Source organism: Monodelphis domestica, chromosome 6 (assembly GCF_027887165.1).
Source record: "Monodelphis domestica isolate mMonDom1 chromosome 6, mMonDom1.pri, whole genome shotgun sequence".
In the NCBI taxonomy this organism is placed as follows: Eukaryota; Metazoa; Chordata; class Mammalia; order Didelphimorphia; family Didelphidae; genus Monodelphis; species Monodelphis domestica.
Window position 1 is genome coordinate 216,202,770 of NC_077232.1, and position 27,428 is coordinate 216,230,197.

Sequence of the window (27,428 nt, forward strand, 5' to 3'; positions counted from 1 at the left end):
GTGTGCAGGGAAGGAACTGAAAGCAGCTCCCACATAATCCAGAAAAAGTACAACTGCAGCTATAGATCTTGAATGAGTTACACATTCTCAGGAAGGACTTCATGGACTTCATGACCTCTGATGGTCCTGCCTATGGGTTCCATGATGATAAAGCTGGCCATTCCACAATATCAAATGGTTCAAATATTTATTGGTTCCAAATTCCTCTTTCCACTTCATTTTCTCTTATGGAATATTATAAAAGTTGGATATTCCCCAGGATAGCTCTGTTAGAAAGGCATGAGAAATATCCTAGGTAAACAACCCCATCATCTGTGGTGGGTGCTCTTATGCCCAAGGGAGATTTTTTCAGAAATCTTATAAGCAACTCAGAGTTCAAGACAGGGCTTATATGAATCTCAGGAATGTATTCTAGCCCAAAATTTGCCTTGGGAAGATTTCTCCAGATTTGAGTTAGCCTTGGGTTGATTTTTGAATGATGCCTAAGAACAGGATGGCCTTGAGGAAAGGGTAGAATCCTCTGATCCAAATCCTCTGGCTTTTAAAGGAGTTTAAGGTTAATCCCCAGAGAAATTAAAAACAATATCACTACCACCACCACCCCAAGGAATCTTCTAACTATGGTTTATCACATTTTCATGGGTCCTTTGGGATTATCTTTGTCCAAACCTATAGTCAGGTAGAATTCTAAGATTTCTACTAGGATATGGTAGTAAGAGTTTTGCCCCATAACTCAGCATTGCCAAAAACACAAGCTACCTAACAATTGCACTGAACTCCATGAAGATTCCTATGAAAAAAGGAATCATATCTGGTACTTTATGTGGGATGTCAGATCTCAAACCTACTTCTCGGGTAGACATTAAACAGTGAAGATCTAGTACCATGAGGGGATGAAACATTTATGAGCCTGGATTAATTCAGAAGTGGGTGTCATTTTTTGTTATATTTAGCATACTGGATGCTTTCAGTGAAATGCAAAGTGATGACACTGGAATTGATTCAAACAAGCTCTCCTCCTTTTTTGTTGTTGGCCCAGATATTTTCAAAAACAACTTCTTATGAAGGAAATTATACACTTAATAATTAATGGTCTTAGCCAGATAAAGTACTAGGAGGGTTATAAGCAATTCTGCCAAACCCATAAATTAACTTCCCAGATACATTTGGTTGACTCATGGATGCTCAATTCTATTTGTCATGTAAATGGCATTCAAACCATATCTGTTCGAATTATAGGGTAGATTTACATTTTTCAAAATCATCTTTAATAACCTGTTTCAATTTAGTTTTTAGGCAATCAACCTAATCTATCATCTGTGTGTTCTATATACTTATCTGGAAATGCCTACACACAATCATGGAACTATGAGGTCATGGATTCTAAAGTAGCCCTCAAGTAGCCTGCCCACAGACCCTGCAGAGTGATAATTTATAGCAATCATCCTGAAAGATTCTGACAAATTCAGACTTCCCAGAATCAGTTGTCATATTTAACACTGGGTCCAACTCAACAAATAATTATTGAGCATCTACCTGGTAAAATCAACTCAATAAGCATTTCTAGAACCCTTAGCTTGTGTTTGGTACTGTGCTAAGAGGCACAAATATAATGTAAATGCATGTTTTCATCTTCTAATGAGGAAGACTTCATGTAAATGATTAGGAAATGAGATCTAGATGTGGATATAGAAAGCTTATATATAAGATAATCTCAGAGGGAAAAGCACTAGTAATTATGAGCATCCTGGAAAAGAAGGGTTTTGCTATGAGTCCTGAAAGAAGTTAAGGAAGCTAAGAGATAGAGATGAAGATAAGCATGAAGGCATTCCATGTATTGGTAACAACAAGTAGAAATCCAAAGGCAACAGAGAAGTGAGTGTTAGAGGAACAACAAATAGGCCATTGTTGCTGGAGTGCATGAGGGCATAAATGTAAGACTATGAAAATCCCCATGTTAAACATTCTAGGAGATCCCTAGAGTTCAATGTCATACAATCCTACCCTTCAGAGAGTCTTTAATCTAGAGTGGGATTATTTAACTGTAATCCATCTTAGAATATGGTAAATGTCAGGTCATTGTAAAAAAAACTGAAAAGAAAAACAATACATATTAATCAGAGCCATAAAAAAGAAAAAGTGAATAGAAATGAATGGACAAAGTTAGGGACTTAGAGAGAATGACCATAATAATGATCACATTGATATTTAATATTAAATTTAAGTTATATAAATTTAATATTAAGATAAATCATCAGAAAACTGTCATAAGAATTTAAAGGACAAAGAAATCACATTTTAAAAGTTATGAGAAAGAGTATAACATACCACAAAGAACAAAGAATGAGCGTTTGAATGCAGACTATAATATCCCTTAACTGTGTGACTTGGGCAAACCACTCAACCACTGAGCCTCAGTTTCCTAAACTGGGGTCATAATATTGACTCTACCGAGCATATTGAAAATTGATTGTTGTGAAGAAAGCAATTTGTCAATCTTAAATTACTATAGAAATATCAAATGCTCTTATCTGGGGGGAGGGTAGAGAGGAGGGAGAGAATATGAATCATGGAACCATAGGAAAAAGTTGTGGGTTTTTTTTTAAATAAAAACTATATTTAAAAAATGCTCTTATCTGGCTAGGAGGATCAAGGATGACTTCATGAAGGAAATGGTATTTGGGCTAGATCTTTAACAATGGATAGAACTGAAGTTATTCAATAAGTAAGCATTTAATGTTTATTACTTGCCAGGCAATGTACTAAATGCTGGAGATTGAGAGGACTGAAAAGAAAAACTATCTGATTCTCTGATCTCTTTTTGCAACTTTATTCAAAGAAAAAAAAAACCCACTGGAGTTTCCTAGCTGAAATTAACTAGAGCAACCCTTGCCTTCTGAATCTTCTCATATTCAAAGGCCCCTCCCAGGTCCAGGATTGGTCCTTATATGGACCAATCCTTTGCCCAGAAGTAGGGGCGTGGCCCTTCTCCTAGCATGGGATTGGTCCATTCAAGACCAATCCCACACCAGGAAGTAAAGGGGTGGGATCCCTGAGGTATGCTGGGAGAGGTAGTTCCTGGACATGCACAATATTTTAAAACCCACAAGATATAATAGTCATATTCATATATATGCAAAATAGAAACAAGGTGTTGGTTAATGGGTGAATACTAGCACCTGGAAACATTTCACAAAGAAGATTACACTTGAGGTGAATATTAAAAGAAATTGGGAATTCTCAAGGATGGTAGTGGAGGGGAATCACATTCCAGGCCTAGACTAAGAGAATGAAGGCATGGAGAAGGGAAATATATATGTCTATATATAGATATAGATATATCATGGTAAGAATACCAAGACTGGACCATGGAAAAGAGATCCAGTTTAAAGAGGAATAGTTTATAATAAATCTGGGAATGTAGCTTCAGGTAAATTTTGAAGGGCTTTGAACAACAGAGGAGATCTTTAAGCTCAGAGATAATAGGGAGCCAATGGAGTCATTTGAGTAAGAGAATGGAATGGTACAGATTGTACCCTGACTACCATGTTAAAATTTAAATATAGATTTAGATAGATATGATAAAAGCTATCTATATAGAGAGTCACAGTTTCATATGTGGTCTTTTTTTCTGTTCTTTGATTGTGGAAATGTTTGAATTGTTCATGCTTATCACGTTGATAGTAATAAAAGAGAATTTTTAAAATCATTTTGGTAGCTATGGGAAAGATGGATAAGAAGGAGTAGGATGAGACTTGAGGCAGAGAAATCAATTAAAAGGTGATTGCAGTAATGATGGCCCCAACTAGGGCAGGGGCTGTGTAGGTGGGGGAGGAAAGGCAACATGATAGTTTATTAGGCACTTAGAAATGATGGACTTTGGCAACCAACTGATATATGGGATTTGAGGGAGTAGTGAGATTGTAAGCTTTGGGGGGACTAGAAAGATGGTGATGCCTGATAGGAGCAAGACAGCATTCTAAACTAAAGGAACAGCAAAAGTGAAGATGAAGAGTCAAGAAATCATGAAGAGCATCTAGGAATTATTGAGTTTAGCTGAAATGTTAAGTCTGTTTAGTACAATAGTAGAAAATGAAATGGCAAAGGTAGATTGAGACCAGAATCTAAAGGATCTTAAATATCAGACTAAGGAATTTAAACTTAATTCAAGGATTACAGGGAAGTCATAGAAGATTTTTGAGTAAGAGAGTAACATAACCAGCTTTGGGTCAGGTATACTCATACATGTCAGACAGAACCAGATTGGGTAGAGTCCATTAAGTAGTGGGGAAGAGGGGAAGACTGCTACCATTGTGTTAGGCCTTCAAAATGCTGCAGAGATACTAGGTCTGTGATTCAATACTGGAATGTTTCTGTCAATTCAGCCCCATTATTCCAATTGTCCAACAGCACCAGGAGGAAGAGGGAGGAAGAGAAGGAAGGAAGAGAAGGAAGGAAGGAAGGAAGGAAGGAAGGAAGGAAGGAAGGAAGGAAGGAAGGAAGGAAGGAAGGAAGGAAGGAAGGAAGGAAGGAAGGAAGGAAGGAAGGAAGGAAGGAAGGAAGGAAGGAAGGAAGGAAGGAAGGATTTGTTAAACACTTACTGTGTACCAAACATTGGCGATACAAATATAAGTAAAATGAAAAGTAGTCCCTGCCCTCCAAAAGATTAATTGCTAAAGAAGAAAGATAACATATAAAAGAGACCTGAAAGGGGAAGGAAGAGAGGAATGATTTTTGAAAATGAGAAAATCAGGAACAGAGCCAGAAGAATGAAGACAGGAAAATCTGAACCCCTTCACAAAATGGAGGTTCTTAGAGGAACTCACTGATGGCTAAAGGAGCCTTGTGGAGGATCTTCTTTGAGTGTTCCAGGGCAAAGAAGTCCAAGGTGTTAAAGCCAGTTCCAGGATGAGACAGTTAGTAGTAGAGATATAGAAGTGAGTAAGTTGAAAGAAGATATATTTCAACCCCCCAAAGTGCTGTATTTACTGTGAAATGAAATGCATCTGAACATACCACGTTAAGTATTAATGTGCTCATTTGTGCTATTTATTTCCACAATCTATTCTAGAATTTCTCTATTTTCACATAAGATTATAATTCCAAGTGAGCAATTATAATACTGATGCTATTACTTTGAATTCTGTTATAATAAATACCATTACCACAAGAATCTCTGCATGAACAAAAAACTGTTAACTCCCAGTAGTTCATTCAGTAGCTTAGTTTAGAGAAAAGAACACTGGATTTGGAGTTAAAAGACCTGGATTCAAGTCTCCACCCTGATTTATCCTGGTTGTGTTACCCTGGAAAAGTCTCTGAGCCTCCGTTTATGAAAGAGTAATATTTGCATTTCCTACCTCACATGAGGTTATCATGATGAGGAAATGAAAATATGAATGTGAAAATATTTTCCTAGTCATAGAATATAATATAAACATAACGTGACTTTACTGGGCATTCATTATAACAGATTCCAGTACAACAAAGAATTCAGATCATCTTAAAGTTTGAGTGATGATTGCATGATATTATGAATATACAAAAACAATAGCTATTTTGTTATTATTTTAAATGGTTTTCATCACAACAAAATCCCAGTATGTGAGGGGAAAATTTAGATAGCATTTTATAACCTGTTGTATTGGGAATTTTAACATGGTACTGCTACTTTTTCAGTACTTGCAGGATCTAGTGTCAAAACCTTATTTCCTTCTTCCAAGTAAACATGAATCACAAAAGTGATGGTAGTTGTAGAGACAGAATGCTTTTGGATTTTTCATAAATCCTATTTCTTATTGGCCATCTTCCCTTCTGAAATTCATTGTTATCTTCTGGGTGTTTTTTGTTTTGTTTCCCCGCCTTAGGTTTGGATGTGTGGAGGAGGAATGTTTGACGTTCCATGTTCTAGAGTTGGTCATATCTACAGGAAGTACGTCCCTTATAAAGTTCCATCTGGGACCAGCTTGGCAAGAGTGAGTAACTGGGTTCCAGAACAGTTTTGGATTGAAATATAAGGGAAATGTAGTATCACATCCTCTCATTATAAATATCAACCTTTTTTTCTGTCATTCCATTATTCCTTTGACTATTAAGGCTTTATAGGATTTAGGAATTCCTTTTAACCATGGGCAACTTGATCAGATAGCATCCTAATATCATCTAATACATTAGTAAACCAGTAACTAAGGGTAAAACCCTAAAGAATGATACACATAATAAGCAGAAAGTCGGGGTTGGGAGACAGAAAAGGTCCCTCCTAAAAAAAGGTCAACAGGACACCCCAAAAATCCATGGTGTTGCCTTGGTACTAGCCCTGAATGAAATCTTTTCTTTGATATCATATTCTCTGACATGTCGCCCTTCCTTTTCTAACGGGCTTGTACTAAGGATCTGTTTTTATACTGACTTTAATGAACTGTTTTTCTCACCTCAAAAGCATATGCCCTTGGTTTCTTGGGTATGGGAATGGTGTACAAATAGAGAAAGAATTTTAAATGTCATAGCTGGGATCACAATAATTATGACCTTCCCCCATCCCTAAGACTCTCACATTCTTTTGATTGTCCCCCTGAATACCTTCCCAGATGCCCTTCCAACTGATTATGACTGTATTTCATTCCAACGTAACATATTCTTACTACAGTTCAGGTGTGATAGTATCAGGAAATTAATTCATTTGGGTTCCTTTTGAAGACAAGCAATGTTTAAGGACTTTTAGCATTCAAACTAAGGAGGGGGGCAATCATGATTTGACTCTGATGTTGTCATTTATTGGCTTCTGCTCTTAATCCAGATCCAGGATCACAAATTCATTCCATAGGTATCTCTCTCCTGGGACCCTATAATAAAGGCTTCTGTGGATTCAGGTAGCCTCTTCCTGTAGCTTCTAAGAGCATTTCATTCTAGCATCACAGACACCAGCACCCTGGGTTCCCTTGCCTTTCCCTGCTTTCACAAAGGAACCACCTAGGACCATAGTTTGGACATCATCAAGTTGATGAGATACCCTTATCTGAAGACCCAAACCCCAGCCTGGACCACAGAGGGAAATCTTTACTGACTCTTAATCTAATTTTTTTAATTAAAGGGATAGCCTCTCACTTGCCCTACAGAGTCTCCTGGATTTCTAATGAGAGATCCTAGGTTCAAATTCTGAATCTGTCACTTTTATTATATAATCTTGGTCTCACCACTTCCTCACTTATAAGGAAGCTAAGTGGTACAGTACATAGAATAGGAGCTTGGTGTGAAAGAGACATGAGTTGAAATCTGACTTCATATACTTAATAATTGTGTGATTTGGGGCAACTCATTTAATCTTTATTTGCCTCAGTTTTCTCAATTATATAATGGAAATTATAACAATACCTACTTCCTAGGGTTGTGGTAAGGATCAAATGAGATAATATTTGCAAAACATTTAGTTAGCAAAATACCTACTGTGCAGTAGGCACTATATTAATGCCAGTAGTAGTAGTAGTAGTGGTGGTGATGGTAGTAGTGGTAGTAGTAGGGGTAATAGCAGCAGCAAAATGAGACGGTTGTTTTAGATAAATTTCTAAGGTCCCTTCTGTAAAAATAAAAGGCAAACTATAAAAATAATAAAGCAATGTATTAATTATTGGTTATAAACTGATTTTGATACTCTGCTTGCTGTGCTTACAAAGTATTTTCAGTTTTTATAAGTGAAGTGAAGCTCATAAATGAACTTCTCTTCAGGGACAGGTGCAAGGGCACTAAGGAGACTCTTGTTATAAAAAATAAAATATGTATTGAAAATATAAGGATAGAAAGGATTTATAACTCTAAGGGATTCTAACTCTACCCAAATAAAACTCCCTGGTTCTCCTGTTTCCATAGGTTACACTGATCTTTCCTGATCTGACTAACCCAAATTTTTATTATTTTATTATTCTAAATAAACTAACACTATTTTCCTTATAATTCTTAACTTTGTCTCCAAGTTATAAAAATGACAAAAGTTAGCTGGCTGAGTCTCAGCAAGAACCAAGTTAGGACTCTGAGCCTTAGCAGACTCAGACCAGGTCTTTCTTTGGTCTTTTCAGATATAAACTAATTTATAAAAACAGCAATTTGTTAGCCCTAGTCACTAGTGTTGGAAAAAGAAAACACTTGGCTCCCTCAGGTCTTTCCCTCCTTTCCTTCTACCTCAGGAGAGAGACAGAAAGAAAAGATGTTACCTCTTCCAAACCTTCAGAGAGAGTGTGTGACAAAAGATGTCACCTCATCCAAGCCCTCAGAGAGAATCTGACTCTGCCAACTGTCAGAGACCAACTAACACAGAAAAACCATTAGATTTTAAACTGACACTCTGTGTCAGCTGTTTGCAACTCCAATTCTTTCTCAAACCAGCTTCTTCACTTCTTATCTCTAAACTAATATAAAAAGACTTAATTTCTAATATCATCCTTATAATTCTAATTCTAAATCATGATATCTATCAGGAATCCCAATTAAGAGTCATTTCTGTTTGTTTTAAAACTGACTCTAGATTGGAGGGAGACAGCCTTAAATATGAAAAGAACATGGATTGAGAGTCAGATCTGGCTTCTTATCCATATTCTCTCCTAGATTCACTGCATAACCTTCAACAAGTTACATCTCCTCCCTGAAGACAGTCTTAGTGCTTTTCTGATACCCATTAAATATTCAAAGGAGGTCACTTTACCACCCTACACCTGCCTTCTCATCTGTAAAATGAGAAAGTATGGACTAGATGATTTAAAAGTTCCCTTCTATGTAAAGTTTCCATAATAATTCCAATAATTAAATTCTAATATTTAACTTTTCAATTATTTTGCATAAAATGATTTTTTGTTGTTCAGTTGTTTTCAGTTGTATGACTGACCTTGTTTATGACTTTATGACCCTGTTTTGGATTTTCTTGGTAAAAGATATTGGAATGATTTGTCATTTCTCTTCTTCATTTTACAGATAAGGAAACTGAAGCAAACAGGGTTAAGTGACTTGGCCAGACACCCAGTTATTATGTACCTGAGGCTGGATTTGCTTAGGTCTTTTTGACTCCAGGTTCAGCACTCTGTGTAATATGGCACCACCTCACAGCTGCCCCATGTAAAATGGTAGAAAATGCAAATATCCTGAAATACCTAATAGATCCATGAATTCATCAATGGGAACAGTCCCATCATCAGCCCAACCAAACATTCTCATCTTACAGAATTCTTATCCATACCTTTCTATAAATTCTCCAAAGAGATTCTACCCAACATACTCCCCTTATTCCTCTCCATTTCCCAAGATCATGAATCTAGATATATAATGGACATAAAAGAGCATTTAATCCTGATCCCTTATTTTACCAATGAAGAAACTGAAGCCAATTAGGTAAGGTAGCTTTTTTATATCTAATGGATACCAATATATCCCTGACTGTCCATCTCTTGTCCCTCATCCTTACTGTACAAATGGCCTCCATCCTCTTACTTGTGTGTCTTTGGTGATGCAGGTCATATATCAAAAGAATGCTGGATTTGGAATCAGAGGACGTGGGTTCATATCCTGGCTCAGATACTAATTCTTTACTACTTTGGAGAAAGTCACTGAAGTTCTCTGAGTTAAATTCCTGCTTCCAGCTCTAACTCAGTTATATTATGTCTTGCATATCTCTTCTTCTGAGCCTGTCATTGGTGGAACTATGCTGCAGTCTCTTTACATCCACCAAACATCTCACCATTCTCCTTTAGGTTTCCCAAAATTTGTATTCTTCTTAGGCCATTGTATCTGACAATTCATAGCCATATAGCATCATTGAAATATTATTGTTGTTTAAAAAGATATGGACTTTTATACCAAGAAGCAGTTTGAAATCACTGCAATTTCCCAGTTATGTTCTAAACTACTCTTTTCCTCTTCACTTCTGAGCCTCACTCAGCATCTCTTTGTTTGAACTACACAAGATTTAGGCACTAATTGGTTAATTCAATGTACTACTCATCTAATATCATCATCTACATTCTTCATCCACTTAATGATCAAAATTATTGGAGTAGAAAAAATTTGTGCATTTTATTTTTTTAAACCCTTACCTTCCATCTGAGAATCAATACTATGTATTGGTTCTAAGAAAGAAGAGTAGTAGGGCGAGGCAATGGAGGTCAAGTGGCTTGCCCATGGTCACACATCTAAGAAGTGTCTGAGGCCACATTTGAACCCAGAACCTCTTGTCTCTGGGTCTGGCTCTCAATCCACTGAACCACCCAGCTGCCCCCAATTTGGTACATTTTAGATAATCATTGGAACCACAAATTTTTCCAAGATGAATTTAATCATAAAATTCTCATAGATATTTTTTCTGATTCACCTCTTTGTGAGAGGGTTGTTCCTGATATTTACCTTTTTTTTTTAAGCTGTATCAATGATGCTCCTTCACTGAATCATTTAGAATTCATGCTAAGGAATTCATTAATATGGGTAGGGTTGCCAACCTTTTGATACTTGGTCAGTGACATTATTCTAAGGTGTAATGTTACAGCTTTTTTGGTTATTATTGTTTTGATATAATAATAATTATTTTGATATAATAACATAATAAATGCTACAAGGTTAGAAGTTATAATATTCCTCTAACAGAAAAAATGCTTCACTTATTAGCAATATCCAGAATGTTGTATTGCACGCAAATACCACAACTAGCAAAGAAAACAACTCAACACAAAAGGAAATCACTGAGATAGCTTTGGGTGGGAAAGGAGAGAAGAAGAGGTATATAAAGATTAGAATTGTGACTCAATGGTACAGATTTCCCAGTAAGGAATTTCCTGTTCCAATGGAAGTCAGATGGTAATCTCTTCTACTTTTAAAGTTTAAGTGAGTTTCCTAAGACTCAAAGTATGGGCCACTCCATGAACACTCTCATCTCATTCCCATTTTAGCCAAAGTGATGCATTTGCAAGGTACCAAAACTGTGAGGTATGGTTCTAGACCCTGCAATGTACTATGAGACATCCTGTGGTTCTAACTACAGAGGTTTGGGACAGTGCTCATCTAGAATGGTTGATTTTTAAGAAATTTAAATGTTTTATTATTATTCTTGAGGGAGGAATTAGCAACTTTTCAAACACCATCAAGTGACAAGAAATTAGGGCTGACAATCTAACTCCCAGGCAAAAAGTCAGTATTTATTCAAATGGAAAAAAGTCCATAATCCTGAATTTTAATCTTTTCCATTTAAATTTTACTTGGGGGCTCATTTTTATTTTCAAAAATGCTAAAGCAATCAGAGAATCATAAATATTGAAGCTCACCTGTCGCTCTAGGGAATACTTTATGAAGCATGAATCTTTTTTAATAAAAAGTATATTAAAATGAAAAATGATAGTGATATTTTAAGAGATTTTTCTTTTTGACTTCCTTGCAATAGTCTACATCATTATTCAAGCCTTAAACATGATAGGACGTCTTTAGAAAAGCCACAAATCCAGGACCCCATCCCCTGGCTGACTTTGTGTAGTCAGGCTCTGTCCATTTGTGCCAGGAAATGAAGAAGCCATAGCTTTATATAAATATTTGGCAAGATGATTTTGTACTAACTTTTATAAAGAAAAAGAGCCTTCATCAGACAAGCTACCTTCAAATCCCTAGACTGCCATTTATCAAGTTAATCCCAGAGGCAAATTGTTTCATATCTCTGGATCTTAGTTTCTTTATCTAAGAAACACAAAAAGGATGACTCAGTAGAGAATGAGATCTGTCTTCAAGTATTTGAAGGGCTATCATAGGGGAGGAGAATTAGACTCCTTAAATTTGGTCCTGGAAGGCAGAACTAGGACCAAAAGGAAAACTACAAAGAGACATATATCTACTTGAAATAAATCCTCCCAAACATGAGAGCTGTCAAAAAATAAAGATTAAACTAAGGGGAAAAAAGAAAAAGATCAATTTCTTAAATAGATATAGAATGAAGTACTACCTCAAGGGTGATGGGAAAAATCAAAATTTAAGTAAGTGGAACAGGTAAGCAAGGCTAAGGGAGGGAGGTCCAGAAAAACAAGGAGGTCACCATCTTGGTCTCCTTTTAAGTCCCCCTTAAAAAAGTCCCCAAGCAACCTCAGAGACCATCCAGCATCCACTGCTGGGGCATAAAGGCAATTTTAATGAAGCAGGTTGCTTCAATTGTTTATTTTTGTTTTAGGTAGCAATGACTGTCTGATCATTGTACTAAGTGGACCAGAACTAGAGATCTTCAAGCATGAGGTTGGATCAAGGATGCTGAAAAGGGAATTTTAATTATAATATGTGTTGAACTGAGAGGGTTCTAAACTCCCTTCAAACTCAAATTCTGTAGCCCTTCCAGATTCTGGTAGTGGGAATAATAAATACATGGCAATCCTTCCCACAGTTATACTGTGAGTATCAAATAAGATAATATAAGTAAAACACCTTTATAAACTGTAAAGAATTGGCTGAGGAGTTATGTTTATGTTATTATTTGCCAGCAGCTATGAGGAGATTTAAGATTGGCCAAGTACTTTACATAATGATCTCTATTTGAGCTTCATAACAACCCTGACAGGTAGATGCTATTATTATACCCATTTTGCAGATAGAAAAATTGAGACAGATATTAAAGTGATTTGCCCAGAGTCACAAAACTAGTAAATATCAAAGCAGTATTCAAACTCAAATCTTCTTGATTTTAAGTTAGAAACTTTATCCATTGCCATCTATATTTTTAAAAAAGGATTAAAATATGCTTATTTTGAAAACACAAACAAGTAACTCATCCACCATCCCTAAGGAGGCATAATGGTAATAAACATTTCAATTCAGAAATTATTTATGGAACATCTATTAACTATATTAGGTAGCATGGGAATGCAGTAAAAATAGAAGAGCTTTCCTAGGGTCTATTTGGGAAAGCAAGATTGAAATGATTGGAAATCAATAGAAGGCAATAAATAATGAAGCATTAAAATGGTTTATGCATCAATCAATAAACAGTTATTAAGCACAGTGGCTTAATAAACTAGGTGGCACAATGGATAAAGCCCTGGGCCTGGAGTCAGAGTTCAAATTTAGCCTCAGACACTAGCTATGTGACCCTAGGAAAGTCACCTAACCCTGATGGCCTCAGTTTCTTCATCTGTAAAATGAGCTAGAAAAGGAAAATGGCAGACCACTCTGCTACCTTTACTTATAAAAGCCCAAATGGAGTCACAGTGTCAGATATGACTGAAAAAAATGACTAAATAAAATAATAATAATCTACCAACAAAGAAAGAGATTATAGAATCATGATTTTAAAGTTGGAAGGGATATTATACATTCTCATTTATAAATAAGGAACTGACACCAAGAAAGGCTAGCTGACTTGCCTCTGGTTACACAGCTGATAAATGTAGGAGGCATGATTTAAATCTAGTTTTTCCTGACTCCAAGACCAACACTTCATCTACTGGGCCCTGTTATCTCTCATCAAACCCTGAAATTGTGAGGCAAGTACATTTGCAAAATTGGTTCAAGTCAATGTTGGCAGTAGCAGCATCCGTAATGTTCTAAATGCAAGCATCAGTGACATGGGATAATCTTCAATCCATAAGCACTGAGTGATTGCCTACTAAGTGCAAAGCATTTTAAAGACAAGCATCTCCTAGCCTTAAGGAGCTTCCATTCTCCTTATACACTAACTTCAGTACCAGGGGGATGGAAATCATGACTTCTGCTAAGAGAACCGAGAGCAGGTTCCCTCCTCCTGAGGACTTGTGTAAAAAATTGCTTAAAATACATCAACTGAGACTCAAAAATGAAGGAATAGGAAGGACCTCTTGTCGAATCCTTGTATAAATAAAGCTATCGGCTCAAACAGAGATACACAAGTATATATCACCTTTAGACTAGCAACAGAGGCTAAATAAATTCTATTTATTTAAAGAAATAAAAAATTATGATTATTTTATATTTATAATTTTATAAACTTTAAATTTTATAATATATAATATAATGAATTTTAAATTGTATAAAATGTTATACATTTATAAATTATAAATAAAAAATTTATATAAATAAAATAAATAAGTTGTCCATTAAGAAAGAAGTTATTCTGGGTTGTTTAACATGTTTATCCATAATGTGGATAAAGGAATGTTACCCTAGAGGTGTAGACTGGGGGAAGGTCAAGCAGGGAATTCCCAGACTTCTAGTTAAGAGCAAGTGTGTATGGAAGGAACTGTAGAAAGTTCTGGATAATGGGATAAAGGCACTAGGCCAGAAGGTGTCTCTGCTAGCAGTTAACCACTTCTGTGAGCCAAATCTGTGACCTAGCTGGCAGGGGCAGCTCAGGTGAAAGAGGCACCATTCCAGGAAAATGGCTGGGTCAACTGAGAGCAGTGAAACAAACAGATCTCACAGGAGCAGCAATGCCAAAAAAGGGCAGTGAGCCGTGTGCAACTGACCATACCAGTGGAGATTGGTGCTCTGGCCCATGTAAGCTGGAGGTGTCAGCAGAGGTCAAAGTATCCAACCAGCAGAACTTCAGTTAAGAACTGGGGCCATATTGAATTCCGTGGCTCAATCAGCATATAAATGGCTTAATAATTGGACAGCGCTTATTATAGGATATCAAATAGTTTTAATTTTTCCTTTTAATTTTTTGTTTGTTTTTTACTCTATTAAATCCAGAATATTTTGCATATGAAGGAACTGGGGACCGAGACTTCCTTAATTTCTGGAGAGAATCTTAAATCAATTGAAGTGTAGCTCCCCTAAGAAATAATGAGAAAAGAAGCAGAGTGTAATAGGTAGAAGTCTGGCCTTGGAGTTAGCAAGACCTAGATTCAAATTCTGTTATTTACTATATGCTGGCTTTGCTTTCTGAGCAAATCACTTAGCCTTTCAGTGCCCCCAGAGGTAACTGTCTAAGATGATAAATTGCAGAAAGGGAACTGGTCTGTATTGGTAGTTTCCTCGTGAGGGGTGTTGTATACCGAAGCAATTACTGACCAAGATACCTCCCTCAAAAAAAAAAAAAAGCCTTCTGAGTATTTGCAAGGCAGTGAATGGTAAGTGCCAAATGAGAAGAATCATGGGATCTTTGACTTAGAGCTGGAAGGGATATTGCAAGATGAGTCTAATTCCCTTATTTTTAAATATAGGAAACTAAAGGTCAAGGAGATTTAAGTGACTCACTAGCTCAATGACTTTCCAGAAGTCACTTAATTTTACCAAAAATCACATAGCTAGTAAATGTCTGGGGCAAGATTCAAATCCAGATCTTCCTGACTATTCCCAGCTTTCAGTGGTTCTTACTAGCTCATCATCTGGAGTAATCTGCAGGAGACAGAATGGCAGGCTATGGTTAAAAAGGAAGATGTCAAGGAAAAGATGAGCTTTCCAGGAAAGGATGGATTTGGATTGGTAGAGAGTATGGGAGGCTCTTTCCTGCCAGGACAATGGAACAAACCAACGAAATCGAAATCAAAGAGAATAAAGCACAAAGGAAAAACAGTGAGAGACAAAAGGAATGGAATGTTCCTACTGGGGAATGGAGAATGGATAGCTTGGGAACAGATTGTGGAGTGTCTTCTATGCAAGACAAAGAGATTTGGACTTCCTTCACTGGGGAGCCATTGAAGGGTTGGAGGCAGAGGAAAGGCATAATGTAGTGAAAAGAGAACTTGTAAGGAGGCTGGAAGTTTAGCTTCTTCTGCCAATAAGTTTTAATGGCAGTGGGGGCAGCTGGACCTCAATGGATGGAGAGCCAGGCCTAAAGACGGGAGGTCCTAGGTTCAAATCTGGCCTCAGATACTTCCCAGCTGTGTGACCCTGGGCAAGTCACTTGACCCCCATTGCCTAGCCCTTACTGCTCTTCTGCCTTGGAGCCAATACAAAGTATTGACTCCAAGATGGAAGGTGAGGGCTTAAGTAAAAAAAAAAAGTTTTAATGGCAGAAACCTAGACTCTCACTCCCTTGTCAATGAGGATGTTGCTTTAGATGAACGCTGAAATCCCTCTGAGTTCTATGTATGTATCTACGTTAAAGTAACATATTAGGGAGATCCATTTGACAGCAACTCCTAGGACTGATTGCACAATGGAAATATTGGAGACCAGCAGACTGGCTAGAAGATGATTATAATACATGATATGTAATGAAAGAGATATTTTGAAAGAAAACAGTGGGGCAGCTAGGTGGCTCAGTGAATAGAGTACCAGGCCTGAAGACAGGAGCTCCTGGGTTCAAATATGACTCCTGTCAACTTCCTAGCTTTGTGATCCTGGGCAAACACTTAACCCTCCTTACCTGGTCATTACTGCTCTTCTGCCTTGGAACTGATGCTTAGTAATTATTCTGAGACAGAAGGCGAGGCGGAGGGGGGCGGGAGACAGAGCCAGAGAGGAGAGTGAAGAAGGAAGGAAGGAAGGAAGGAAGGAAGGAAGGAAGGAAGGAAGGAAGGAAGGAAGGAAGGAAGGAAGGAAGGAAGGAAGGAAGGAAGGAAGGAAGGAAGGAAGGAAGGAAGGAAGGAAGGAAGGAAGGAAGGAAGGAAGGAAGGAAGGAAGGAAGGAAGGAAGGAAGGAAGGAAGGAAGGAAGGGAGGGAGGGAGGAAGGGAGGAAGGGAGGGAGGCAGGGAGGGAGGGAGGGAGGGAGGGAGGGAGAGAGAGACAGAGACAGAGACAGAGACAGAGACAGAGACAGAGAGAGAAAAGAAAGAAGGAGAGAAAGAGGGACAGAAAGAGAGAGGGGGACTATCAGAAAGCTGAGCTATTTGGATGATGGTCATTAGGGGTGTCTATTTTCTGACATGCTACTCCATCAAGTAGGTCTTGCTTTCCAGCTCTCTCCTAAGTCATAATGAGCCACTTTTGAATGCAAAAGTCCTAATTGCTTTTCCTTGTAGTTCCCATTTTTAGCAAAGAATTAAGAGGACATGTGTATATAAAAATGTTTAAATTTTCTAGTGGTATACCAGAAGTAAGAATATCTGCAGGTCAGTCAGTCAGCAAGCATTTACTATGTACCAGGTCCAAAGTTGGTATAGTAACATAACACTAACCTGGGAATGAGGAAGATCTAAGTTAAAATCCTGCCTCAGCACTTGTTGTATCTATGTGCCCTGGGGGAGTCATTTAACCTCTGTGTACCTCAGTTTCTTTCTCTATGAAATTGAGTTGAACTTAATAGTCTCACTGTCCCTTCTAGTACTCAATGTGTCTATGATCTGAAGAAGTATCAAGACATCCCTCCCTTAGGGACAGAGGTAAACTTATTCTGTTCATTTTCTTTTTCATGACACAAGGCTACATCAGGGAGGAAGGGAAGAGACAGAGAGAAATATAGTTAAAGGGCAGAAGGGAGAAGAAAGACATATATCCTGCTGCATGAAATTCTGTGATTCTGCCTTAAGGAAAGGAATGGCTTTCTCCACTTCTCTGTATCCCAGATGATGTGCCAGGAAACACACAATTCGACCTCAGATAGAGAAAAAGGCAGTCCTGGGCCCAGAGCAGAATGTTAGAATTTTCTCTCTCTTCTCTTCTCTTCTCTTCTCTTCTCTTCTCTTCTCTTCTCTTCTCTTCTCTTCTCTTCTCTTCTCTTCTCTTCCTTGCTCTCTCTCTCTCTCTCTCTCTCTCTCTCTCTCTCTCTCTCTCTCTCTCTCTCTCCCTCCCCTCTTCCTCCTCTTCCATCTCTCTCCCTCTTCCTCCCCTCTTTCTCTGTCTTTCTCCCTGCCCCTCCTACTTCTTTCTCTTAGTCAAAGGAAAATATTTCCAAAAGATGAAGAAGGCAAGGCAGAGTCCTGGGATACATTCTGTTTGGGGAAAGGAAGGTGACAGGATTAGTCCAATTCAAGAATGAAAAACAAGGTAGAAGACTATACCTAAAGGAAATCAGAGAGAAACCCTGAAAGAAAATCTATAACCATCTTTCTCTCCACTCGAGTTCCACTTTGTTAAATTTTTATAGAAATTTGTATTTGGGAAGAACTGAGTATATTTGCTCCAAGGAATTGCTTATGCTTTCCTTTTTTGTTGGTCAGTCATTTTTCCAACTCTTCATCATGCCACTTGGGATTTTCTTGACAAAGATATTGGAGTAGTATGTCACTTTCTTCTCCTATTAATTTCATAGATTAGGAAACTGAGGCAAGCAGGATTAAGTGACTTGCTCAGGGTCATGAAACAAGTAAATATCTGAGGCCAGATTTGAAGTCTTCCCAACTCCAGTCCTGCCATTCTATCCCTTGTGTAACCTAGCTGCTTTTGAATAAAGATAATATGAGGAGAAGGGGACAATGTTCAGAAAAGTCAGTCGTGTCATGGATGAAAAGCCTGAAAAAAAAAAAGTTCAAGGATCTGGGTCCAAAGCCTATTCCTACCACTTGTTCACAAGTCATTTCCCCTCCTCTGGACTCCTCATCTGCAAAAGGAGGCAGTTGGACCAGATGATTTGTAAGGTTCCTTTTATCTATCTCAAAATCCAGGAAATAAGGAGAAATGAAGTTGAGATGAAGGCCAAGTTTCCCAGCTGCTGAAGTTGTTTCAGCTCTTTCTGGGTTAAAAAAATGAATCTAGTCCAATAGATTGCATTCAGATCAGCATGGCCTGCAAGACTGAAAGGCCTCCTCTGTTCATTTTCAATATTACCATATTGTTTCTTGGAAGCAATTCCTTGTCCTGGAGAGCTCCCTGGGGCCCACAGGTACTTGGGCTTGGAGGTAAACTCTGGTTTGCCAGAGAAAAGGTTGCTTGACTTCCCTTTAGCCACTGAGAAATGCCTTGTTAGAAACTCCCACTGCTGACCTGCCTCCTGTGTCCCATCCCTGGTGGCATCCGAGGCTCATTCTTTCAAAGACCGTCACAGACACTTAACACTGACCTGGAGTTGGGTACGGAGGGGAGGCTACTTTCAAGCCGGAATAGAGCTTGGCCTGCTTAATGAAGTGGTCATTTCCCAGTGTTTGTCTCAATACTGTAGAAGAGGGAGAATTCAATATCTGGCCCATGCCATTCTGGAACCTGTCAAAAAAGCACCTGTCAATCAAGGAAGAGGGTTAACTGAGCCAAAGCAACGAGCTTGCCATCCAAAAATAAAATAGCCTTCAAGGCCATAAAGCATGATGATGAATGAGGAATCCACACTCTACCATATTGACCTTTTCCCCCTGAATGATTGTAAATCAGTTGTGTCTCATAAAGCTGCTTGGCAAAGGAAAGCTAGGCTGAGACAACCTCGAGGCAGCCTGTGCTGCCAGCAGGCGTATGGGCCAGCCTTCATTGAGAGCAGTAAAGCTTTTTATTGGAAACTATCATTCAGCTCCCAGACATGGGGGACCATCATCAGTTTCCACCCTGAGGAAGCGGGCAATGATAAACACTTCCCTGTGGATGTGTCCTATTTAAATGGCCAGCTTTAAGCCCTCCTTTTGAAAAAACAGTAATGGCTTGAGGGCCCCTGTTTCCTCTTATAAAGAACTGGGTAGAAGGACCTGCAACCTTGGTGGTAATTGCTAAATTGATCCCACTGCTGGTTTATGCCTGTGTGAGCTTGTCTCTTTTCCCTTGTTCATGTCTCGGAGCATTAATAGCACTTTTTCATGAAGAAAAAAAAATTCATCCCAGAAAATCAAAATCCTCCTAAAATTATGCCATTATACTTCAAGGCATACTCCCTCAGAGGCAATGATAATTTTATTGTGTGATTAAAGGTCATCCATTGAGTAGTGAAAATAGGAGGATGAGTTCAAGTCAAATCAACAAGCATTTATTAAAGGTCTATCATGGACCAGGCTAAGCACTGCAGGGGGGGGGGGGGAGAAAGAGAAAAAAGGAAAGGAAGGAAGGAAGGAAGGGAAGCAAGAAGGAAGGAAGGAAGGAAGGAAGGAAGGAAGGAAGGAAGGAAGGAAGGAAGGAAGGAAGGAAGGAAGGAAGGAAGGAAGGAAGGAAGGAAGGAAGGAAGGAAGGAAGGAAGGAAGGAAGAAAGAAAGAAAGAAAGAAAGAAAGAAAGAAAGAAAGAAAGAAAGAAAGAAAGAAAGAAAGAAAGAAAGAAAGAAAGAAAGAAAGATGAGAAAGAAAGAAAGGAAGGAAGGAAGGAAGGAAGGAAGGAAGAGAGAGAGAGAGAGAGAGAGAGAGAGAGAAAGGAAGGAAGGAAGGAAGGAAGAGAGAGAGAGAGAGAAAGGAAGGAAGGAAGGAAGGAAGGAAGGAAGGAAGGAAGGAAGGAAGGAAGGAAGGAAGGAAGGAAGGAAGGAAGGAAGGAAGGAAGGAAGGAAGGAAGGAAGGAAGGAAGGAAGGAAGGAAGAAAGGAAGAAAGGAAGAAAGGAAGAAAGAAAGAAAGAAAGAAAGAAAGAAAGAAAGAAAGAAAGAAAGAAAGAAAGAAAGAAAAGAAAGAAAGAAAGAAAGAAAGAAAGAAAGAAAGAAAGAAGAAAGAAGTCCAAGTCCTGTTCCTGCTTTAAAATGGTACCCCCCTCCACCCTACCATGAACGTTGTTTCTTTTGTTTCTTTGAAACCTTTACTTTCTGTCTTCGACTGTATACTTTTCAGTTCCAAGGCAGAAAAATAGCAAGAACATAGGCAACGAGAAACTTGCCTATGGTTACACAGCTAGGAAGTGTTCTGAGGTCTCCAGGTCTAGAGCTCCACCCGCCGAGCTACTCAGCTGACCCTCTATGATGGCCTTTGAAAGAATCAGTCTTGGACACCACCAGGAATGAGGCACAGGAGGGAAGTCAGCAGGGAAATTTAGTCTCTGAGTGAGTTTGCACAAGCCTTTAAGATTATGAGATCAGAGATTTAGAATTGAATGAACCTGAGAGTTTAACTCTCTCATTTTATAGATGAAAAGATTATATCCCAGTCAAGGTAAATGATTTTCCTAAGGTCATGCAGGTAACTAGAGGCAGAGCTAGGACTGAATCCAGAACCTCTGAAGCCAAATCCAACATCCTTCTCTCCCTACCAAACAAGGTCTCAGTTTCTTTAGCTGTAAAATGAGAGGGTTGGTCTGAATGATTCCTATGGTCGTCCCAGTGCCTTAAGGCCCTCTGGGTCTTATTGTATGTCCTGCTTATTATATATTCTTCAGATCCTTAAAAAAATGCCATTTGACCAGCCAATGTAGCCTAAAGATCCCCAGACTATACTCTCTACCTCGAAGGATAACTCTCCATCTATGATTGATTTCTCTCAATAAAGAGTGCAAGGTCCTTCAGAGCAGGAACTTTCTCAGCTATTTTTGATTTGCATGCATAGCACTTAACATAATGGCACATGACAAGACCTTAATAGATTTCTTTTCATTCACTCCTACTTTAAATCTATGGTCCTATGAAAGCATTGATAGTTGGAGAAGATAAAGAAACTGATCTGTGCTAGATGCCTTAGGCTCTTTCTGGCTGACCACCTTGTATGAAGCCTTGCAGAATACATCCAAAAAATTCATGGAAGATGGGATGTCTCCCAGGCAACTGAAATGCAGTTCAATACCAGATAGACTAGACTACCAAGAACTACATGGTTGGGTCTTTTATATGAAATCTGGGTCTTTTATCTTTATTTTACCCATAAAAAAAATAAAGTTTTTGAGAAGTTTAGCAGTCTGCCAAGGTCACACAAAGAAGAGGTGGCAAAACAACCTATACATATTAGTCAACCATCTTCTTGTCCTGTCCTTGCTTCCCAAAGCCCTACCCCTGTCACAAAAAAAAATCCGTGTATTTACCTTCTGTGACAAATCACAGCCTACAGATTTGTTATGTTCCACATGAAAAAAAGTGTGAAGCCCATGAACCTAACAATAGATTAATAAATGATTTCACCCAAAACACAGGCACTAGAAGCAAGCTGAAAATTAAAAAGCAACACTAGATAACTATTGGATGTAACAGCTCTAGTCATGGTGTTAAATGGAAATATATTAATGTAAAATACAACTGGGATAGTGCATCTAAAGTATTCCTCCATGATAGATCAACTCAGCAGGGCTATGTAACTTCAAACCCAACTTATTGTTGTTGTGCTGTCAGCTCTGACTCTTTATGACCCCATTTGGGGTTTTCTTGACAAAGATACTGGAGTGGTTTGCCATTTCCTTCTCCAGTTCATTTCACAGTTGAGAAAACTGAGGCAAACAGACTGAATGATTTGCCCAGGATCACAAAGCTAGTAAATGTCTGAGAGCATATTTGAATTCAAGTCTTCCTGACTCCAGGTCAATGCTCTATCTGCACTACCACCTAGATGCTCATGGTAGGAAACATGTTGAGTTTAAAGCCCAGCAAACAAACAAATCAATGACCTGGGTTCAAATACTGCCCCTGATGATTAACTAGATATGTTAGGATAGGTGAGTCACTTAACTCCTTTTCATCTCCCATCTACTAAGTCAGGGATGGGTTGCAATCTTCAAAGAGGGAGGAGGTGTTACCACACCAGAAGTTGTCCCACACTGACAAATTCACACATCCATAAATATTAGAAATTTTGTGATCTATTTCAAAATCCAGAAACAGTCACTAAGTTTGTGTTGTTTCGGTATTTGTCCTACATGAAAAAATATTGCTGAAGACATTTTTTGCTCCCTTGGGAAGTCTTGGAATCTTTTTTTGCTGATTCCTTTAATTGTTTCAAGTGTGTTCTCTCTTCTTATGAGTTTCAGCCATGACTTTTGGGTCAATTATCTGGCAAAATGGATGGAAACACATTCCAACTCTTTGGTGCTTTCCAGTGTACAAAGCAGAGTTTGTACGTGCTTACTTTTCAGGACTGATTTAGGCAATTTTCAAAGTATGCCAATAGCAATTCAGTATTCCATGGGGGCCCACAAAGACTGCTGAATGGAAAGAGGGGTACAAAAGTATTTTGTATTAGAGGAAAATGTTCTGCTAGCAGATTTTGTAAAGTTGCAGCGAGGATTTGTATGCTATTGGGATTTCATTATTAAGCATCATCTTTATGTTATCATCTTCAAGAGAATTCATTTAGTAGGCAAGATAGTATAACATAAGGAGTTTATACACCCACAGACTAGACTAACGACAACTACTCAGTTGGGTCTTTTAAATGAGGGCTGAATATTTCATCCTTTATTTCATATGAGAGAAAAATAAAGTTTTAGTGAAGCACAGTAGTCTGACACAGTCATAAAGAGGTGTAGCAAGACAACCTAAACACGTTAATGGTCCATCTTCCTGAAAACCATCCTCATTTTTAGCAAACACTAACTATGTGACCATAGTCAAGTCAACTAAACTCTCTGATCCTTATGTTCCTCGTGGAAGGAAAATCATCCCTTCACTCTCTATTTCATAGAACCTTTGTGATAAAAACCTTAAAGTATTAGGGGGATGATAGTTGCTCCAAAAGTAGAATTTATGCAAGTAATTCTATAATACAGTTTCCATTTATTTTTGGTAATTCCCCAATGTGGGACTTTATATTGTTATCCTTTGGAGCATTATTCCATTTTGTTGTTCAGCTATTTTCAGTTGCATCCAACTCTTCATGACCCCATTTAGGGTTTTCTTGGCAAAAAATACTGGCATGGTTTGCTATTTCTTTCTCTAGCTCATTTTACAGAATAAAAAACTCAGACAAACATGGTTTAATGAGTTACCCAGTGTCATATAGTAGTGAATGTCTGAGATCTTATCTGGACTCAGGTCTTTAGACCCATAGCTCTTTGCATTCTGGTACCACCTAGCAGCCAAGTCACAAAAACAAAAACAATTCAACAAAGCTAATATACAAAGCATTCTGTGACCATTGTTTCCAATGCCCTTATGGCTGTCATCTGACTACCACAGTGAGGACCTGGGTGTCTTTAGAATTACCTTCTTACTAAGAGATGTCTGAATAGACAAAATGGGCCTTAAGGGCCATGATATCAAATTTCCTCACGTTCTTATAGCATTTTTTATGGCAAAAATTTTATTTCAAACTGAAATTGTAGATTGTGGCTTAATTTCCTTTTTTGTTTTCTGGGGGGTTTTTTGTTTGTTTGTTTTGATATTTTTGTTATTATGCCATTTGAGATGTAAAAGACAGATCCAATTTCTGTTTCACAAGCCAAGGAATAGTTAGAAAATAAATAACAGCTTGGTTGTATCTGTACATTTTTGGCACTCAACTCAGAAAACACTTTTTGAAGTGAAATTTTATAGGAAAACTGTAGACTAATGATTTGTGTTTCTCTATTCTCCACATTTCTTTTTTTTAATTTCCATTCTGGATATTGAAAAAATCTACTAAAAATAGCTGAGATGTACTGATTACAAGAAATGTGGACTCTCCTTTCAAGACCTACCTGGCTGAAAGAAGGACCAAGTAGGTAAACAAAGGAAAGCCAATCAATGGGGCATATGTTCCATTTGTAACCTTGTACTGTCAAGAAATCTCTAGTTTTCTAGGAAGTTCCCATCTATGTTGAGTAAACATCCTACAAAGGATTTAGGAGAGGCCATGGGCAAAAGAACTTGGGCAGCAAGATTGCACAATGGATAGAGCACTGAGGCTGGAATCCAGAAAGACTCATCATCCTGGGTTAAAATTTGGCTTCACACACTTCCTAGATGCATGACCCTGGGCAAGTGACTTCATCCTATTTGCCTTAGTTTCCTCACCTATAAAATAATTTGAGAAGGAAATGGCAAAAGTATCTTTTCCAAGAAAACCCCAAATGGAGTTGGACATGACTGAAAAATGATTTGATGACAACAACATGGACAAGAGAACTGCAAGTTGAGAAGGAATAGATGGGATGTAATCAGTACTGTTAGAAATTCATTTGAGGAAATCAGCTATCCATTAATAATAACCCTCTAGGCTTCATTTTCCCCAGAGTTAATAATAAAGGAAGTAAATTAAATGATTTCTAAGGTCTGAGATAACTTCCTTAGCTAGAAGGTTTTTTTTCAAGTATTCAAACATTTATTTTTATTTTTTAAATATCACTGATAATGAGGTAAAAATAACTTGCTGCCAAAATAATACAGGATGCATTACTCCTAACTACTTGTAAGTGACATTCATAACAAATTGAAAAACTGTGCTTTAAAATGTACATTTCCATTTTCTAGGCAGGCCTAGTTTCTCTGTTGCAATCAGAAATGTAAAAACCATCAAGTCCAGCTTCTTTAACTATAATAAAACAAAGACCCAGAGAGTTCAATTCATTTGCCCAAGGTCATATCACTAGTAAGTATGTGAGGCAGGATTTGAACCCAAGACCTCTTGACTCCAAGTCTAGGGCATCATCCATCAGGCGGTGCTACCTGAATAATTTATTTTCCCCTCTAAAGGCCATTTGCCAAAATGACAACATGAACCCATAATATCTTAAGAGGTTCAAATAGTACAACCCTAAGTAATCTTAAATTGGAAGATTCTTTGTAAGGGGCTATTTTTTTCATTTTGGCTTTATAAATCCCAGAGTCTAACAAAGTTCCTTGCACATCTTAGGGTCTGAAAAAATCTTTATTGAATTTATTAGATTATATTACAAAGTATAGAAAACATGGAAATCTATTTTTTTAAATAGCCTTGTAATTAACCACTTGCTAGAAAATGGAAATGATCATCTTAGATACGGTTCTTAACTTCTTGTGTGTCATGGACCCCTTTGGCAATCTGATATCTATGGATCCCTTCTCAGAATGTTTTTAAATTCAACAAATAAAATATGTACATCACTTTGCAAACAGAAAGCACCATGTAAACATTGCTTATTATTATTATTTTTTTTAAACCCTTACCTTCCGTCTTGGAGTCAATACTGTGTATTGGTTTTAAGGCAGAAGAGTGGTAAGGGCTAGGCAATGGGGGTCAAGTGACTTGCCCAGGGTCACACAGCTAGGAAGTGGCTGAGGCCAGATTTGAACCTAGGACCTCCTGTCTCTAGGCCTGGTTCTCAATCCACTGAGCTACCCAGCTGCCCCCACATTGCTTATTATTATTACAGGGCAGCTACATGGCAAAAGTGGATAGAACTCCTGGCCCACAGTCAGTGAGACTCATCTTCCTGAGTTCAAACCTAGTCTCAGGCACTGACTAGCTGTTTGAGCCTGGGCAAGTCACTTAACCTTGTTGACCTCCATTCCTCATCTGTAAAATGTGCTGGAGAAGGAAATGGCAAACTGTTCCAGTATCTTTACCAAGAAAACCCCAAATGAGGTCACAAAGAGCCTAACAAGATTGAAGGACTAAACAATAGTGTTATCATTATTATTCTTACAAAAAAGCAGATTATATTGAAATACTGATTTTATAAATGTTTCCAGACTTCATGTTGACCCCCTGACCTAGTGTAAGCTGCTACAATATTTATGGACAGTTCCTTTATTTCTCCTGAATTGAAGGCTATATTAAGCTCTTCATTCACGCCTAAAAGATACATGATGCTGATTGATGAGAAAGAACCAAAATATATAGTTGGTCTTGTAAAATCTAAAATTATATCTCTAATAATAAAAATATTATAGTTTATGAGGTTTATTAAATGATCATTAGAAATCAAGGAATAAAAAGGATACAAAATAAAAATCACATGCCCATGGCTGGTTAGCCATTTTCAAATTTTCCCCACCTTACCACCATCACCGCTGATGCTACATCATGCAAAAAAAGAGAGTCGGGGAGGCATTACTGCCAGTTAAATACCATGGAGACGGAGGAGGGATTATAGGGAATTCTGGGAAATACCAAGGACTTCTGGAGAATGAAGTCAAAAGTTCAAAATCTCCATTTATACAGTCTGCCTAATCAAAGAAAGTTCCACCCCTAAATCTAAGGATGTCAGGAGCCTGAAAATGGCATCCAGTCTTTGGGAAGAAAGGAGGGGAAGTTTCCTGCCCAAAAAAAATCTCTTTTTAGGAGCGAGTGTTCCTCTCTCCTTATGCCAAAGGCTTCACACTAACACCAAAAGGGAGTCCTTAGTTCAACGATAAAAGGCAAGGTAAAAGGGAATAGTTGAGAATCTCCAGGATTTCCCAAAGAGTTTCTCTCACACAGCATAATCCAAGATGCTATTAGCAGTAAGAGTTTTCCTGATGGGGGCCAAAAAGCCATTGCTGTTTCTTTAATCTTGAGAATGGCTGGAGAAATACATTTGAACCAGAAAAGGAACAAAGGGGTGAAAAGCAATTGGATGGCAATGTGATTGCTGGCTGACGGAGAAAGCGGGACAGAGAAGAACCTGTTTCTATGTAAGATTGGCTTTGCTAGTGACTGCCAAACTGCTAACAAAACGCGCACGTGTGTATGTGTTGCGTGCGTGTGTGTGTGTGTAGAAACAGAAACCTATTATGGAGCCTACTGTAATACTATAGTTTAATATTGACATTAGCCAGCCATGTGGATTGGGGTCAGGATAGTTCATGGGAAATGATTACGCCAAGCACCCAGAAATAGAAACCTGCCACAGAGATGGAATGGTACAAATCATTCAAATGAATTGGAC

General features: G+C 38.1%; 1 protein-coding gene across 2 annotated transcripts in view; it reads left to right on the forward strand.

The window, feature by feature from the left end:
• GALNTL6 (polypeptide N-acetylgalactosaminyltransferase like 6) overlaps positions 1–27,428 on the forward strand; it is a 1,644,699-nt gene that overhangs the window by 1,527,057 nt on the left and 90,214 nt on the right. For both annotated transcript variants that reach the window (XM_056802912.1, XM_007496117.3), the window contains one exon: positions 5,868–5,975. In XM_056802912.1, coding sequence (XP_056658890.1) covers positions 5,868–5,975 — 108 coding nt within the window. The remainder of the gene's footprint in view (positions 1–5,867; positions 5,976–27,428) is intronic.